Genomic DNA, 19,312 nt, shown 5'->3' with positions numbered 1-19,312 from the left:
TTCATTAGTGGAATCTATTTCCAAGGTACCATCATTGGAATGGCTCCTATACTGAGCATGTGCACCGAAGAGCAATCTGGAGGTGTTGTTATGGTAAGTACTACAAGTACCAAGATTGATCCTATTTATGGCTGGAAAGAAACAAGCACAAAATAACACACTCTTGTTCTGTCTTCAAAATCTCTGTCTATTTTTCCCCCCTGGGTTTTTTTTTGTAGCTATTTGAATTTACAAATGATTGAATAGATGCTTCCATTTTGGCATTTTATGTTTACTTTCTACTAAAACATTCTACCAAAACACCACATAAATTGAAACTGGGCTATCTGTGTTTAATACGAAAGCCTTCCCAAAACATTTTTGAGACATGCTAAATTTGCTGCTGTCCAGAGAGATGTAACAGAGCCTTTTTAGGATAATTTGCTTATTTCTTCCAATTTTCAATTAGTAATGAGCTTTTGTTGTACGTACAATATGCTGCTATAACTTTGAAAAAGCTTTCCTATTAACTGTATTTTTGGTAGAAGATACTTTAATATTGTTTTTGTAGCCTTTCCAATATATATGTACGTGTGAATGAAAATGATGGACTATTAAATACCGTGTAAATATGGATTTCAAAGAATTATCCTTAAGATATCAACTGTTCTTTACCTGAAAAGTTTGGCTTACATTAAAAACAACAGTCACAATATTTTTGCTTTCAGGCATAAATTAAAAATAAAATGCATGGTTTAAAGTACAAATCCAGAAAGTATACTAAAGGAAGTTCGAAGGATTCCTCTGTAATTTAATAGATTTAGATTTAGATTTAGAAGGTTTATTTATATGCTGCCCTTTTCCCTGGGGGGACTCAGGGCGGCTCACAATCCAAAAAGGAAAGGGGGGGAAAACAGACTTTTACATATAAGACAATACATAATTAAAACACAACATTCATACCATTCGGGCGGGTTACAATCTTAGCCCCAGGCCTGACGGGATAGCCAGATTCTGAGGGCTGTGCGGAAGGTCTGGAGGGTGGTGAGGGTACGAATTTCCACGGGGAGATCGTTCCATAGGGTCGGAGCTACCACCGAGAAGGCTCTCCTTCGCGTGGTTGCCAGTCGGCATTGACCAGCAGATGGAACTCGGAGGAGGCCTAATCGATGAGATCTAATAGGTCGTGTGGAGGTAATTGGCAGTATGCGGTCTCTCAAGTACCCAGATCCACTACCATGGAGGGCTTTATGGGTGACAAGTAGCACCTTGAAGCGTATCCGGAGATCGACAGGTAGCCAGTGCAGCTCGCGGAGGATAGGTGTTACGTGGGTGAAGCGAGGTGCACCCACAATCGCTCGCGCGGCTGCATTCTGGACTAGCTGAAGTCGCCGAATACTCCTCAAGGGCAGCCCCATGTAGAGCACATTGCAGTACTCCAGCCTAGAGGTCACAAGGGCACGAGTGACTGTTGTGAGAGCCTCCCGGCTCAGGTAGGGGCGCAACTGGTGCACCAGGCGAACCTGGGCAAATGCCCCCCCCCTGGTCACAGCTGACAAATGGTGTTCAAAAGTCAGCTGTGGGTCCAGGAGGACTCCCAAGATCTCCACAGGAACAGGCAATGTTGAAATTGCTCAGTTAAGGCTCTAAGTGTTGATGGGAGGTTGATTCTTCAACAACCTCTTATTTTCTGAGGATTCCCTGTTAAATATAGTAGAAGTAGGAAATCCTGAAGCAGCTTCATTTAAGTCTTTATTGATTCTCTTGAAGATTTGTCCTGCCCAGCACGAAAGGGATAACTAACTTCCCTTCTAACTGGTTAAAGGCAACCTCTGTCTTATCTCTTCTTATTAAGATTACCAACAGTCATTTAAATCAAGCATTTGTGATGTTTCACAGTGAGCATAAAGTGAATTTATTTAAAGTAATTGGCATTATAAAATATTGCAAATTACTTTCTGGCTGAAGAGAGACAAAACGCTGGTATATCTGTACCAAGTTACTGGCAGCTCCTGTACCAAGATACCAGAGGTGGGTTCCTACCAGTTCACACCTATTCGGTAGAACCGGTTCGTCAAATCTACCGAACCGGTTAGAAGAGGTTCCACCAGTGGACCCGGAAAGCAGGCCACACCTACAGAAGAGGTTCCAAAACTTTTTGAAACCCACCACTGGTCCTTGGATATGATTATTCTACACTATCATGCTCATATTTATAAAACTCAGTGCCTCTGTGAAAGGTAAGGATGACTACTGCGTTTGTGGTGCAATCAGAACATTGTGTGTGTTGAAGTTGTTTTAACGCAAACCAAAGATGCCTTTCAAAAAACAAGTTTACATCCTATTCTTATGCATGCCAGTGCTGTGTGTGAGATAATTTAAGGAGGTTCTGACAAGTGTCGTCGGCATCTTCATATCCGGTCACATGGGTGGCAAGCCACTCCCATCCGGTCACATGGGTGGCAAGCCACTCCCACAAAGGAGGCCACACCCACAGAGTAGGTTCGAACAATTTTTGAAACCCACCACTGCAAGATACTGATATATCTGTACCAAGTTACCAGTAACTTCCTCCTTTTTGAGTAACAAATGCCCATAAATCTTCAGCTAACAAATCGATTATGCCACAGTAAGCAGCAAATACACAAATTTCTACACAAAGAAAGCAGGCAAATAAAAAAGAACCAGGAAAAAATAAATGTTTTTCAAAACCCAAAGAAAAAACATCACATCAGCATTTATTTCTTGTCTTGTATGGTTAAATTTCTTTGTTTCCCCAAACTCAAACATATCACAATGTCTCCTGAGGAGTGTCTCTTCACTTTTCCCATTTCCCTTTTATGCCATAAACAAACTCATTGCTTTAATTGGTTGGAGTGGAAAAAAAACCCACCCAGATTTTAAACTAACCCAGTGATTTCTCCCTCCAAAACATCTGCAATTGACAAGAGAGAATATTTGCGATCTGATTGTACCATGTTTAGAAACAATAGTGAAATCACAGCAATTAGTATTCGTATATTTTAACAGCTTGTATTTTTTTACAAGGAAGAATAACAGATGGACTCAGTAAGGAGATCTCAAGTTTGAAAAATACTGTTAAATAATAATTCAAACTGTTTACTTTTATCGGCATGTCAGAACTGCTTATGTCGAATGAAGAAAGATTATACTATTTCAGAGGGCATAGTAGCAATATCAAGCATCAGATTTTGGGTTTCGATGCAAGTGAAGTAATTGTTAGTCACTTGAATTGGTTTTAAATATCTGGGGAAGGTTTCTTGAAGATTTGAAAGCAGTAGGAATATTAAGAAAAAGTTATGTCATCATTCAGTTCCTTACTTTAAAGAAAAATAAATTTGGGCATAGCACATTTAGATTTTTTAAGTGGGTTTTTTAAGTGGGTGTTAAAGTCTATAAATTACGTTGTTAATGAAGCTAAAGGGAAACGGAGCTTAAGATCAGTGAGAAAACACAATTACAAACAAATCCAGTGAGTGGAAAAAGGAAGATAACAGAGGAAACCAAACTGTACAAAAAATTTAGTGAAAATCCAAAAAATAAAAAGGACACTTGCAAGAAATTCAGAAAAAAAAAAGGAAACAACACAGCAAACTGAGATTAACACACTAAGAAACGGCTTCTTTTCATACAGGCAGCTAAAAAGCAAAGAGAGTAAAACATTTTAGAAAAACTATTCACCTTCTTCAACTCAAGAAGATTATGTGCCTCAAACAATTGTGAAGAGCAGGATGAATAAAGATGGTCAGAGAATAATTCTATTTACTTAGTAATATAACTGTTTACTTAGGTTCTAAGTAGGCCAGTGGTGGGTTTCAAAAATTTTTCGAACCTACTCTGTGGGTGTGGCCTCCTTTGTGGGAGTGGCTTGTCAGCCATGTGACCTGGTGGGAGTGGCTTGCCGGCCATGTGTTTTCTTTCTTTCTTTCTTTCTTTCTTTCTTTCTTTCTTTCTTTCTTTCTTTCTTTCTCTCTCTCTTTCTCTCTTTCATTCCTTTTGTTTCTCTGTCCCTTTTTCCTTTTTTTCTTTCATCTCACTCTCACTTTTTCTTTCTTTTTCTTTTTTTCTTTATTTCTTTCTTCCTTTCTTTCTCTTTCTCTCTCTGTGTGAGTCTGTATGTGTGTGTATGTGTGTGTGTCAGTGATGGGTTTCAAAAAATTTTGGAACCTCTTCTGTAGGTGTGGCCTGCTTTCTGGTGGAACCTCTTCTAACCGGTTCAGTAGATTTGACGAACCGGTTCTACCGAACTGGTGCAAACTGGTAGGAACCCACCTCTGAAGTAGGCCTGTCAAACTGGCAACCCGTGGGGGAGATATACGTGTAGGCCACGCCCACCCTGACTCCGCAAAGGCAAAAAAACGTCACAATCCGGCCTGTGATGCGATTGAGTTTTACACCCATGACTTAGAGTTTAATTTCCATTATCAGATGAACTGCATCTTAATATAATGAAGAAAGTATCCTCAGATAGTGAAGAAACTAACTGGTGCTACCATATTGTTATCACTGAAATTAGTTTATCAGCCTGGTGGACTGTCAGATGGCCAGAAGGGAGCCAAAGTTGCCCTTATCGTTAGAAAGGAGAAAAAAGTAGATCTAAAACTGCAACCTGGTAATTGTACCTAAGATTGATGGATTGATTGATTGATATTAATATTTTGGGGTTGAAAAAGAAACATTTAAGCCTTTGACTTGAAGCAGTTTGTTTAGTGATCGAAGGTACAAGAGCACTGAAAAAGGTGACTTATGGCTGTTCTTCACACAATCGTTGCTGCATTCCCAAGCTCAAGTGATTAAAATTCAGATGCTTGGCAATTGGTTCAGATGTATGACGGTTGCAGTGTCCCGAGGTCATGGGATCATCTTTTGCAACTTTCTGACAAGCTAAGTCAATGGGGAAGCCAGATTCACTTAACAACTGCAATGATTCAGTTTAACAACTGTGGCAAGAAAAGTCATAAAATGGGCAAAATTCACTTAACAAATGTCTCATTTAGCAACATAAAAAATTCTGTGGTCATAAGTTGAGAACTACCTGTAGAGTTCATTTGTAGAGGTGATTCTGAAGTCCCAAGTCTGAAAGTTTGTTAGTTTGTTTGTTTGTTTGTTTGTTTGTTTGTTTGTTTGTTTATTTATTTATTAGACTTATATACCGCTTCATAGGGCTTTCAGCCCTCTCTGAGCGGTTTACAGATTTTTTATCAAATTGAGTCAGCAACTTGCCCCCACAGTCTGGGTCCTCATTTCACCCACCTCGGAAGGATGGAAGGCTGAGTCGACCGTGAGCCGGTGAGATTTGAACCGCTGAACTGCAGATCACAGTCAGCTGAAGTGGCTTGCAGTACTGCACCCTAACCACTGCGCCACCTCGGCTCTAAGTTCAGGGGGCATTGACAGTCCATTGCTGTAGTAATTGTAGATGTTATCTCTGATGCCACTCATGGTGTCCTATCAGGTTTTGGTGGCTTTCTTCAAAGCTGGTGGAACTTCATAGAAATAGCCCGGGGGGGGGGGGGAGGTTGGGGGGGGAGGGGGGGGAAGTAAATATTTGTAAAGTTTGTTTTTCAAAATTCTCATTTAAAAAAAAAAGAAATAGCCCAGGGCCCACAGTGGATTCTGTCAGCAGCTTATTTCCAGTGGTGCGATTCAATTTTTTTTACTACCGGTTCTGTGGGCGTGGCTTGATGGGCATAGTATGACTTGGTAGGTGTGGCTTGGTGGGCATGGCAGGGGAAGGGTACTGTAAAATCTCCATTCCCTCCCGATCAGCTGGGACTCAGGAGGCAGAGAATAGATGGGGCGGGGCCAGTCAGAGGTGGTATTTACCGGTTTTCCAAACTGTTTAGTCCTCGCGCTTACGAATGACAGCCAGCAACAGCCAAGCTGCGCCTGGTTGGCTAAGGTGTGGCTGGCTGAGCGCGGGCTGTCAGAAGCACGCCTATTGGTCGCCCTGTTTGACAGCTCCATATGAATAGCTGTCAAGCAGGGCGAGGTGCTGAATCGCTACTTACATGTTGCTTCTCTGTTTGGAATAAAGCTGTTAAACTTACCTCAGGTGCCTCCTGTCTCGTCAATCCCTCAGTTCACTTCACGAAGTACTCAAAATTTCTTCTACCGATTCTCCAGAACTGGTCAGAACCTGCTGAATGAGCCAAGGTGGCGCAGTGGTTAAATGCAGCACTGCAGGCTACTGCTAGATCAGCAGGTCAGCGGTTCAAATCTCACCGGCTCAGGGTTGACTCAGCCTTCCATCCTTCCGAGGTGGGTAAAATGAGGACCCAGATTGTTGGGGGCAATATGCTGACTCTCTGTAAACCGCTTAGAGAGGCCTGAAAGGCCTATGAAGCGGTATATAAGTCTACTGCTATTGCTGCTGCTATTGAATACCACCTCTGCTTAGCTCCCTTGGCTTTAGAGCTGAGGTGACACAGTGGTTAGAGTGCAGTACTGCAGGCCACTTCAGTTGACTGCTATCTGCAGTTCGGCGGTTCAAATCTCACCGGCTCAAGGTTGACTCAGCCTTCCATCCTTCCAAGGTGGGTGAAATGAGGACCCAGACTGTGGGGGGGATATGCTGATTCTGTAAACCGCTTAGAGAGGGCTGAAAGCCCTATGAAGCGGTATATAAGTCTAACTGCTATTGCTATTTTGTCACAGTGATGAAAGCCCTATGAAGTGGTATATAAGTCTAACTGCTATTGCTATTGCTATTGCTATTTTTCACAGTGTCTTCCTAGTGCTTGTGGATCTAGTTTTTCATTATTGTATTGTTTGTTATATTTAATTGTATTTAATTTTCGGTGACTATGATGTAAACCAACAGGGAGTCAGCTGAGGCTGGTGGCATACAAATTAAATAAATAAATATACATATATCAGAGAGCAAGCTTATATACATATCCAAAATTATGCTTAACAAATTGATGATGAACTTTTTCCTTGGTAACAGCTACAGAAATGCCTATAATACATTTCTAAAATAAGCTACAATTCCTAAACATATTCTGAAATACCCATCATTCATATGAGTCTAATTAACACTTGAGGCTGATTACAGGGTAATGCATGCATATTTTGGGAATTGCTAGTTCTCCTCCCCACGTACTTCCTTCTTGGCATCATCACAACTTTATCTTGTCTTTCTTTTGCTCTCCGCGCCACTTTAATGTATTTACGATTCAGTGCTGATGTTTTAATATCGAAATGTTCTCTGAGAGAAATGGATTTTGGAAAAAGCACCCATTTTCACAGAAATGAGTCATCCGGGGAAAAAAAATTGAGAGGATAATGTATTAAAGGACGACTTAAGTCTTTGTCACTAATCTGTTGTAATTACTTTTATAGTATTTCTTATTGCATTTGTAAATAACACACGTAAATACCATTCAGGGTATTTTCTGGTTATTTTTAAATGAAACCTTGATGCTTTTCCAGCTTCTTTTTGATCTCTCGTGTATTTGATAGTTAAAATAATGAATGAATGAATGTTTATGGATAAACTGGTATCAAATAACAAGAGAAAAAGACTCAGAGGACAGACAAATTATAATTTCAAGCTAAATGCATGAAAATATCACATTGCCCACTTACTTAAATATTGTAAATAGCATGTCAAACTCCTAGATCAATGCAGGCGAAACAGAAAAAATATATTTTTCAAATGCAAATAATAAATCGATCATTTCTACCCAATCTATTCACTCCAAAGAGAGCAATGGGACCAAAACTGGTATGGTAGAATGTCATTAACAAATAGTCCCTCTGGATTGCATCTCGCCCTAGGAGAAAATTGGCATATTGATTACCGAAGTCCTGGGGAGACTGATGTTATGCTGCATTGTGAAAACGTCTGGCTTTATTTAAAGGTTTTCTCCTGATACAGAGAAAAAAGCTGATCTGATAAAGACACAAATTACATAGAGAGTCAATTTGGCAACACCTGCATATTTTTTCATATAGGCATTGCAAGACTCAGTGACGTGCGGTGAGGTTTATGGCTGGTGAGGCAGTCCTCTCCCCCGACACCACACTGACTAAAGCACTTTCTTTAGCAATAGCAATAGCAGTTAGACTTATATACCGCTTCATAGGGCTTTCAGCCCTCTCTAAGCGGTTTAAAGAGTCAGCATATTGCCCCCAACAACAATTCGGGTCCTCATTTCACCCACCTCAGAAGGATGGAAGGCTGAGTCAACCCTGAGCCGGTGAGATTTGAACAGCCGAACTGCAGAACTGCAGTCAGCTGAAGTAGCCTGCAGAGCTGCATTTAACCACTGCGCCACCTCGCCTGTGCTCGAGGCAGCCCGCCTGAGCTCTGCCACAGACACAGGCGGGCGAAAGAAAGTGACTTTCGCCCGCCTGAGCTGGCGGGCTGCCACGGACACAGGCGGGAAAAGAAAGAAAGTGCCACAGGCTGGATTGAAACCGGAGGCGACGCCCCTCTGGCCGGGTAAGGCGGGCTGCCCTCCCTGCCTCTCTTCACTCAAACAAACTCTCTCTCAAACAAAGAAAGAAACACACACACACACACACACACACACACACAAAGTTGCACCAGGAGGATGAAGTTTGAATTCCTCCCCCTCCCTCCGACCCACACATACCTTTTCCAGCTATTTCAGAGAGGATTTCAACTCTGCTCTTGCCTGCCATCATGAAAAAAAAATGTAAAAGGAAAAAGGCAAGAGCTGCTGAGGTCAGGCTGGGTTAGCTGCTGCCAGAGTCCACAATGGATGACTCTGCTTAACTGTTTAAAAAAGCCTCTTAAAAAGTGCCCTCTACAGGAGGAGGTGAGAGAACCACGTGCCTCATCTATATAAGGAATTTTTGGGCTTTTAACCCTTGCTTAACTCTGCTCGAGTGATCATAAAGATAGACTAAATGAGGCACGTGGTTCTCCCACCTCCTCCTGTAGAAGCACTTTTTTAGAGGCTTTTTTAAACAGTTAAGCACTAAGCAGAGTCATCCACTGTGACTCTGGCAGCAACTAGCTCAGCCTTTTTCCTTTTACATATTTTTTTTTCTTTTCATGATGACAGTGGTGAGGCTCTCCCTCCTCTGCCTCCCCTGACTGTACATCACTGGCAAGACTAATGCATGATCCCTGGTTCTAACTACTGTAAAGCCAGCTTGTTCTTCCTGGTCTGTCCATCCACTTAGATAAGTTCATAAGAAGGTATATAGTGTACAGTTATTACTAAGTGGACTAAATCTTCTGTAATAAACAGAATGAGAACATTTTAGGATTAGGATTTAGGATTTATTTCATTTATATGCTGCCCTTTTCCCCGAAGGGGACTCAGGGCGGCTCACAACTCAATCAGGGAAAGGAGGTACAAACAGGGGGTAAAAAGACAAACAAACACTACACAATTTAAAAACACACAACAACCATACCATTCGAGAAGGGGGGCAGAAGCTCTTTAGCCCCAGGCCTGTCGGAACAGCCAGGTTTTAAGGGCTTTGCGGAAGGCCTGGAGGGTGGTGAGGGTTTGAATCTCCACGGGGAGCTCGTTCCAGAGGGCTGGAGCAGCCACAGAGAAGGCTCTCCTCCGGGTAGTCGCCAGTCGGCATTGGCCGGCGGATGGAATTCGGAGGAGGCCTAATCTGTGGGATCTAATCGGTCTATCTTCTATTTTTTATGAATTTTTCCTTATGGTTAAGTCCCAGTTTCTGGTATATGGAATGTTGGATTAATACAAAATAAAAAAAATTAGCCAACATGTGCAAATTATCCCAAAAGTCAATTTTATTAATTCTTGTAGTATAAGATCATAGTTCATTATCATTATTATTGCACATTCCAACAAGATGCATAACAGTCAATTAATTTAATTAAATCATCAGAATATAACAGACAACCAATGCAAATCTTTACAATAAAATTTAGTGGCTAATCTATCGGTAGTTGTAAATCCTCCACCTGTGATAGATAATCAACCCCTAATTTCCCATGGCACAGTTGTCAGGAGCCTTCAAGTGATGCGGTCCCAAATGACATTTAGAAATTGATAACAAAGTCTTCAGAGAAGAAAAGGAGAGATTGATCTATTAAATTGCAGAGAGTCAACACTTCTCTGACTCTGCTTTTTAATCACAGACACCTCAAAACAAGTCAGATTATCGCCTCTTGACCATCCTTCTAGCAAAAGCATCTAAACAAAGATTGGATCAATCTTTGCTTGGTTCCTTTTTATTTATTTTTTAATCTGGGCTGTGCAGCAACTTTTCAGAATTCTCTCTTTCAACTTGAAGAAATATTTCGTAATTGAAACAGTTATTGTTAGGATCCAATCTGCGTTGGTTCAGCAGCTTAATCTTCCAAGCTCTTGGACTCATCCTGGTAACCTCTCTTTTACCAGACTTATTTTGATGTGAGAGACTTTTCTTGAGAATGGGTTCTAGCCAGAGGTGGGTTCCTACCAGTTCGCACCTATTCGGTAGAACCGGTTCGTCAAATCTACCGAACCGGTTAGAAGAGGTTCCACCAGTGGACCCGGAAAGCAGGCCACACCTACAGAAGAGCTTCCAAAATTTTTTGAAACCCACCACTGGTCCTTGGATATGATTATTCCACACTATCATGCTCATATTTATAAAACTCAGTGCCTCTGTGAAAGGTAAGGATGACTACTGTGTTTGTGGTGCAATCAGAACATTGCGTGTGTTGAAGTTGTTTTAACGCAAACCAAAGATGCCTTTTAAAAAACAAGTTCACATCATATTCTTATGCAGGCCAGTGCTGTGTGTGAGGTAATTTAAGGTGGTTCTGACAAGTGTCGTCGGCATCTTCACATCCGGTCACATGGGCGGCAAGCCACTCCCATCCGGTCACATGGGCGGCAAGCCACTCCCACAAAGGAGGCCACACCCACAGAGTAGGTTCGAACAACTTTTGAAACCCACCTCTGGCTCTAGCATGAGTCCGAAAGCTCGTAAGCTAAAAGCCCAGTGAGCCATCAAGATTGGATCCTGTAACGTTACCCTGAGACACATATATTTGCCTTCATTCATGGTTATTGTTAGGCCTGGCTTCTGAAGGCAGAGCGGCAGCTAATAATTCATCTGCACCAGTAATTGACATTAATGTTCTTTAAATCCCTCTAGGCTATATAGGATTTCTGGTCATTCATGCCTTGGTGGTTTGCCAAAAGAGTTAATCAGCCTGGTTTCTAAGGTGTCATCTAAAGAATTTTCATTAGACAGAGTAGCTGCTTAAACTTCGTTGTCAAGGTCACAGATAGTACAGAAGCCTTGGGGACATTATCAATTGGCACTATACCCATGTAGTTAATATCAATGTCATTTGCAACAGCTGTCTGATTTGAAATAACCAACAGGTTTACTTTCTCATTATGAAACAACTATGCTGGAATAATAATAAAAAGTTGCTGATCAGGTTGCAAAAACAATCAGCCGATAAACTATTATTATTATTATTACATTTTTCATTTTCTACAATTTGGAACGCAGGGGCAGTTAATGTGAGAAGATCCCTCTTTCTGCCACGTCAGGATTCATTTATTTATTTATTTATTAGACTTATATACCGCTTCATAAGGCTTTCAGCCCCCTCTAAGTGGTTTACAATTTTTTTTTTTAGCAAATTGAGTCAGCAACTTGCCCCCACAGTCCGGGTCCTCATTTCACCCACCTCGGAAGGATGGAAGGCTGAGTTGACCTTGAGCCGGTGAGATTTGAACCGCTGAACTGCAGATCACAGTCAGCTGAAGTGGCCTGCAGTACTGCACCCTAACCGCTGCACCATTAAAATCAGTCTGATGATATTAGCAGCAAAGGAGTGGACTCAGTAAGGAACAAACGTGGCACGACAAAACCGCGCTCCACTAAAGCACGCCCGATTAAACCGCGTCGCTGATGTCATCAGCAGGGTGACAACAGCGACCGCGGAGAAAAAAGGGCGCTTTAAATAGCGCTTTGAAAGCAAGCCGATTCAAGTTAAGGTAAGGGTTAGGTTTAGGGTTAGGTTTAGGGTTAGGTTTAGGGTTAGGTTTAGGGTTAGGTTTAGGGTTAGGTTTAGGGTTAGGGTTAGGTTTAGGTTTAGGGTTAGGTTAAGGGTTAGGATTAGGTTTAGCGTTAGGTTAAGGGTTAGGTTTAGGGTTAGGTTTAGGGTTAGGTTTAGGGAGGTTAGGTTTAGGTTTAGGGGTTAATTTTAGCTTTAGCGTTTACAGCGTGCTTTTTTCATCGCGCTGTGATGACGTCAGCTACGCGGTTTCGTCGAGCGCGCTTTAGTCGAACGCGGTTTTGTGGTGGAACCAGGAACAAATGCTTTCCAAGAGAACCACTGACCTCTATTAACTGTATTAGAGAGAATCTGTAGTGTGAGCTAGTTAGATTGAGCCCAACTATTTTGCTTTGGAGTTCCTTTTATTTTTGTGGATGAGTCTAACTTGGGAATTAGTTAATATGTGGTTATCCAATGTGCCAACTTGCCGAAGTCTTCAGTAATCTTGAACTTCTACAAAAGCTGACAGCCTATCTGGATGGTTTTTCAAAAATGTTTTGAAGTGCCGGTAATCCTTGACTTATGACTGATTGTTTAATAACCATTCAAAGTTACGATGGACTTTTTAAAAGCTACTTATGAACCATCCTCGATGTTACAACGGTGGCACTGCCCACATCCATGGTCACAGGATTGCATTTTGGACACTTGGCAGGCAGCTTGGATTTAAAACCAACTGCAGAGACCCACAATCACTGGACTGTGATTTGCTTGTTTTCCGAATTTTTTTTTTTGACAATTTTCAGAGTTTGGGGGGGGGGGGTTTGCAGTTTCCAATTTTAAAAAAAAGTCATTTGGAAGAATGGCTTTGTTAAGTGACCACATGCTGTTCTGACCCCCCCCTTCTCGGTCCAGGAATGAAAGCCAAGACGTAGATGCTAGTCATTACTTTTAAAGCCCTACATTGTATCGGACCTGGTTACTTGAGAGACCGCCTCCTGCCAATTACCTCCCAAAGACCTATTAGATCCCACAGATTAGGCCTCCTCCGAATCCCATCTGCCGGCCAATGTCTGCTGGCGACTCCCCAGGGGAGGGCCTTCTCTGTGGCTGCTCCGGCCCTCTGGAACGATCTCCCCGTTGAGATCCGGACCCTTACTACCCTTCCGGCCTTCCGCAAAGCAACTAAGACTTGGCTGTTCCGGCAGGCCTGGAGCTGTTGAATTATCCAGCCCCACCCGAGGTTACGACTGCTGCTGTATTTTAAATTGTTTGTCTTTTATTTTTATTTTGTACCCCCCCCCTCTTCAGATTGTTAGCCACCCTGAGTCTTCCGGGAATAGGGCGGCATAAAAACCAAATAAAACCTTAAACCTTAAACCTGAAACGTACAAAAGAATGTTTTAATCAGTCCAAGCTCTCGTTGGCTGCAAGCACAAAATAAACAAATAGATAATCACTCCGCCAAAAAGTCCTATAAACAAACACAGCACTGCAAGCAGGCTTCTTCCAGCAAACCTACTTCTCCAAGTTGGTTTCTCTTAATTCGTGAACATGAATGAGAACGTTGGCTCCTGCAACCAGGGCATGGCACAAACAGTCTCTTTTATACTCAGGAGAGGATCTAAATCAGCATCAGCTAAGCACAATAATCTCCTACATTTACGCAGTTGTTCCTTCTGTCGAGTAGCCCTTCGTCTGCGTGCATCCTGAAACAACTCCCAAATGTTTTCCTGAACTTTCCCTTTGATCCAATGCTCTGCCGCCACCTGGTGGCCAACCAGTCTCTCCTTGCCCTGCTCGGAGTCGATACCCGGTCCAGGGTCCTCCACCTCCTCCAGGGCTGACTCATAAGACCCCTCGCTGTCGGAGTCTGGCAGCAGCTCAAACGGCTCCTGCCGGGCCACAACACATGCTTTGCTTAATAACCATATTATTCATTTTATGACACCACCAAACTCACTTTACAATCATCATAAAAACAGTCATAAAATCAAGTCCGGTGATGTCTCTGCCATAACCTCTGACCAAAATTCTGAACTCTGTTGTGGTTATAAGTCTTTTAACATCCACCCTTTTTGTTTTACTGCTATTATTCAGAAATAACCTGACAGATTATTACATTACAACTATACTATTCTTCAGAAATAATTTCTCTTGTTCTGATGAAAGAAATGTCCTTCTGGGTTCAGCTCCAAGTGGGGAAAAAGACACTGGAGACATGGAGGCTGCTTGGAAAGATGGTTTATTGTTGGACACGGCCACATGGCTCGAGCCCTGAACAGAAAAGGTGATCACATGCTTCAATGTTGGTGGAGAAGAAGAGAAGGGCGGAGGGAGGGGCTTGCTAGGCTTTTTATAACCTGTTCAGTCCCACCTCTCTGTTTCCTGTTCCTGTGTAAGAAATGTATTCTGATTGGTTGTCAGACTCCCATGGGGCCATGCAGGGGCAACTCTCTGGACTGTGTTTTGAATCCAGGTTTAGTTGAGTTCTCAGATGCCATGTGGTCAGTTGAGTAAAGGGCCAATATTATCATGCCTTTACTTCCATCCCCCCTGGGGCTGCAGTGGAGAAGCCTTTATTATGTAAAGTGGACTAGCTTGGCCTTCTTAATGGCCCATTGACAAAGTGGGAATGGGCAGGAAGCTACAGGCAGCTATTCTGTCTTTTAAAACATGTTTCTTTCTTTTCATATCCAGAGAAATATTCTGCCTTTTCAATATTTCCTAGGATATTTCATTTTTCTGGGAGAGGGCTGGATGATAACTCCCCACAGTTCATTACAAAGGGTGGAGAAGGGTTTCCAGGAGCTGATTAGGGGGCATTTAATTGTATCCAAGGCAAAGTAGAGAATCAGAAGACAATGTGGGACTTTTTTTGTGATCATTTCTCCGGGAAAGAAGATAGGAGGTATATTATACATTGCTTCTACAATTTCGAGCACTGATTCCCATTCCAGAAACATTGTATCTGTTGGGGAATAATTTAATTCGTCTTCCTTGTTTGCTGTCCTCTTATTAGTTGCTTTTTAAAAGGAAAATATTAGTGGGTTTTTTTCTTTGTTGGGTTTGCAGAAATCAAAGTGCTGTTTGCATAATACTGTCCTTTCCATTTTCAGTATTGTCAGGATATGCATAATACTGTCCTTTCCATTGTCAGTATTGTCGGGATATGCATATGTGCACCTTAAATAAATAAAACCAAACACTACAGATCAGATTGGAACAAAATGTACGGCCCCAAATGCTAAAGCAATACAACAATAAAAACAAAAGAACAAAAGAACAAAAGAAAAGGGGGAACATAATGACTATCCCAGCAGCTGCACAATGTTTGCTATTTTTCACCCACCAGCTGGATGGATGGTGCAAATCTGCAAGCTATCGTAGAGGTAAAATCTAGGGAATGAAGAGCTCAAGAGCCTGCAAGGAACTGCAGAGGGCTAAGCTTGACACTGTTTAACTGTTTAACTGTTTATTAAATTTATAGGCCGCCCAATCCCGGAGGACTCCGGGCGGCTTACAGAAACAGAGATTAAAAGAAATTAAAAACAGATAAAACGCGACAAATTTAAAAAGACACAACATGCACCCAATCTAAGCGGGGCTGGACCTCAATCCAGAGGTCAACAGCCCCAGACCTGCCAGAATAGCCAGGTCTTAATAGCTTTTCGGAAGGCCATGAGAGTGGGTAGGGTCCGGATCTCTGGGGGTAGTTCATTCCATAGGGCCGGAGAGGCAACAGAGAAGGCCCTCCTCCGAGGCGTCGCCAGCCGGCATTGTCCAGCTGATGGCACCTGGAGAAGGCCCATCCTGTGCGTTCTCATCGGTCTTAGGGAGGTGTGCGGCAGAAGACGGTCTCGAAGATATCCGGGTCCTAAGCCATGTAGGGCTTTAAAGGTGATAACCAGCACCTTGAATCGTGCTCGGAGACCAATGGGAAGCCAGTGCAGCTCGCGGAGGATAGGTGTAGTGTGGGTGTACCTAGGTACACCCAGTATCGCTCGTGTGGCTGCATTCTGGAATAATTGTAGTCTCCGAACACATTTCAGGGGCAGCCCCATGTAGAGCGCATTACAGTAATCCAGTCTTGAGGTGACGAGGGCGTGAGTGACTGTTTGCAGTGCCTCCCGGTCCAAATAGGACTGCAACTGGTGCACCAGGCGAACCTGGGCAAAGGCACTGTGTGGTTATCCCTGGGCAGTCAGGGCCCATCAGGTGGCCTTTGAAAACCAATCCAGAATGGAGACACAACAGTTAAAAACTCCCTTGCCAATAGCTTCATGTATTTGCATTTGCTGTTAGCTTGATAGTATTAATAAACTTAGGAAGGAAGAATGATGGAATACTTTGGCTGCAGTTCACCAACTAATTAAATCAGAGTACTTGGTGCCAGGCCAGGAGATGTTGTCCTTTAAAACAACTTGGAGGAACTGGCCTGTAGTATTTAGCACAAAGCCTGTTCATGGCGGTTAGAGCACAGTGTCATAACACATACTCTGGTGACAGCATGGTAACCGTGCTGTTCAATCAATAAACATACAATAATGATGTGAGGAGAATCCAATTGTAAGGTGTTTTGTGAAGTGGAACCCTGTGGAATCAGCTACCCCCAGAGGTCCGGACCTTACCCACTCTCATGGCCTTCAGGAAAGCCGTTAAAATCTGGCTGTTCCGGTAGGCCTGAGGCTGTTGACCTTAGTGTTAAGGTCCAGCCCAATTAGAACGTATGTGTGTTGTGAATTTTAAACTATTTTTTTACTTATTTTTCTTTTCTTTTTTTCTTTTTTCGTTGTAAGCCGCCCGGAGTCCTCCGGGATTAGGCGGCCTATAAATTTAATAAATGAAATGAAGTAAATTCCCTGCCCAATTTTTTTGTTGGCTATCATCAAGTAAAATATAGTATATTGCCTACAAAGCAGTGGTGGGATTCAAATAATTTAATAACCGGTTCTCTGTCCTAATGACCAGGTGCGTAGGCGGGGCTTAGTGGTCATGTGACTGTGTGGGCATGGCCAAATCAACATTACTCAGGTCGATGGGCACTTTGCCTTAGCTGTAATAAGGGTTAACCGGAGAGACAGTTTCTGTAAGCAGGGCAATAAAGATTAAGCTAGAAACAACACCAGAATGTTTCTTTCCTGCCCTCCTTACAGGATTAGCCCTGTAAAGCGGAAAAAAACCAAAAGAAGATTTCTTCCAACAACCGGTTCTCTGAACCTCTTACAAAGTTAACAACCGGTTCTCCCGAATAGGTGCAAACTGGCTGAATCCCACCACTGCTACAAAAGGCTATATTCACTGGTGAAATGAAAAGCAGGTAAAATTGCAAAATAGGAAGGAAAGACAGCAGTGTAACTTACGGTTGACTGAAAGGAGAGCTTTAGGAGAATGCAAAACCAGAGATAAATTGAAATACGCTCATATAAAAGATAGTGTCCTTCCAGGACTATAATCCAACCTAACCTTTTGAACCTTAGTATGATGGAACACTTTATCTTGAATCATGTAATAACCCTTCCAATTGTTTCAAGTGTTTTATTTTTTTGTTCTGTGAGCTGATTCTCTTTGCTTCCCTATTTTATTTTATTTTTTAGATTTAAGGCAAAACAGAATAGCAATCAAGGGTGCCCTGGAAGGAGGGGGCAATCATTTGCCCCCTATATAAATGCAGCAAGTGTAAAAAAAAAAAAAAGCAGCAGGATTTTGATTGGCATCTTAACATTTAGAGCCGAGGTGGCGCAGTGGTTAGGGTGCAGTACTGCAGGCCACTTCAGCTGACTGATATCTGCAGTTCAGCGGTTCTAATCTCACCGGCTCAAGGTTGACTCAGCCTTCCATCCTTCCGAGGTGGGTGAAATGAGGACCCAGACTGTGGGGGGCGATATGCTGACTCTGTAAACCGCTTAGAGAGGGCTGAAAGCCCTATGAAGCGGTATATAAGTCTAACTGCTATTGCTATTGCTATTTTGGCTTCCTATGCAGATAACCCTGATAACAATCCAGTTGTAAGGCAACTGATTGCAAAACCACATAGTGGAAATGGATCTACTGCCCAATTGTTCAGTTTGATTATCAAAATGTGATTTGATTGTAAACTTTTAAGGACCCTGCTTCATTGAAACCACCCTAATTTTGGGTTCAGTGGTTGGAATCATCCAGGGGTGGCTCCTGGCAGGCACTACTTCTGGTTCACTCGTGTGCGCTTTGCATGTGCAAAGTATGTGTATGTGGTGCATGCACATGCGCTATGTGATTACAATTAGCAATAGCAATAGCAGTTAGACTTATATACCGCTTCATAGGGCTTTCAGCCCTCTAAGCGGTTTACAGAGTCAGCATATTGCCCCCAACAACAATCTGGGTCCTCATTTCACCCACCTCGGAAGGATGGAAGGCTGAGTCAACCTTGAGCCGGTGAGATTTGAACAGCCGAACTGCTGAACTGCAGTCAGCTGAAGTAGCCTGCAGTGCGGCACTCTAACCACTGCGCCACCTCGGCTCTTGACACAACACAATAATATATCCCTGAAAATAAGCTCAGCTCATACTGGCAGCGAACCAGGCCTGACACGCCCCCAAACCAGATTTCTCAGCGGCAACATAAGTGGCGCCACCTTGTTTTTTGATTCTGCGCATTCACAGAACAATTGTATAAGAGCCGAGGTGGCGCAGTGGTTAAATGCAGCACTGCAGGCTACTTCAGCTGACTGCAGTTCAGCAGTTTGGCTGTTCAAATCTCACCGGCTCAGGGTTGACTCAGCCTTCCATCCTTCCGAGGTGGGTAAAATGAGAACCCGGATTGCTGGGGGCAATATGGTGACTCTGTAAACCGCTTAGAGAGGGCTGAAAGCCCTATGAAGTGGTATATAAGTCTAACTGCTATAGCTATTGCTATTGCTAACCCAGGCCGCGAACCCACTACCAGTTCAGTCGAACCAGTCCAAACCGGTAGGAACCCACCACTGGAATCATGGATGATTTCAGGTTGATGACTATGAAATATCTTGTAAAATCAATTGAGAATGGAAAACAATGGAGGGAGGTGGGGAAACAGACCAGAAAACATGGACATTCTTCTGGCTTCCTGTAATTTTCTCATCAACATGGAAGTTTTCAATTGTTTGTTTAGAATGCCTTTGTGTAATAATTTTGCTGCATTGTGGTACTTCCTGCCTTGAAGAATTTGGTCTAGATAACTGTTAAACCTATATTCAGAAGACATCAGAGAGTTCTGATTTTCTACTTGATGACAGTGATGTTGTCTTCAAGCTATATCATTCATTGCTTTTCTCCAGATGTGATACTATCTTTGCTTTTATTTATTTCAGAGATTATTTAAGAGTA

General features: G+C 42.6%; 1 protein-coding gene across 1 annotated transcript in view; it reads left to right on the top strand.

Annotated features, from left to right (window-relative positions):
• ADAM12 (ADAM metallopeptidase domain 12) overlaps positions 1-19,312 on the top strand; it is a 319,094-nt gene that overhangs the window by 191,624 nt on the left and 108,158 nt on the right. Inside the window, exon 10 of the mRNA XM_087725973.1 lies at positions 9-93. Coding sequence (XP_087582099.1) covers positions 9-93 — 85 coding nt within the window. The remainder of the gene's footprint in view (positions 1-8; positions 94-19,312) is intronic.

This window comes from Thamnophis sirtalis, unplaced genomic scaffold (assembly GCF_051295495.1).
Source record: "Thamnophis sirtalis isolate CommonGarterSnake01/CBP01778 unplaced genomic scaffold, rThaSir2_p1.2 scaffold_11, whole genome shotgun sequence".
Taxonomy (NCBI): Eukaryota; Metazoa; Chordata; class Lepidosauria; order Squamata; family Natricidae; genus Thamnophis; species Thamnophis sirtalis.
The sequence above is the reverse complement of the archived record's forward strand: the minus strand, read 5'-3'. Positions and strand labels throughout refer to the sequence as shown.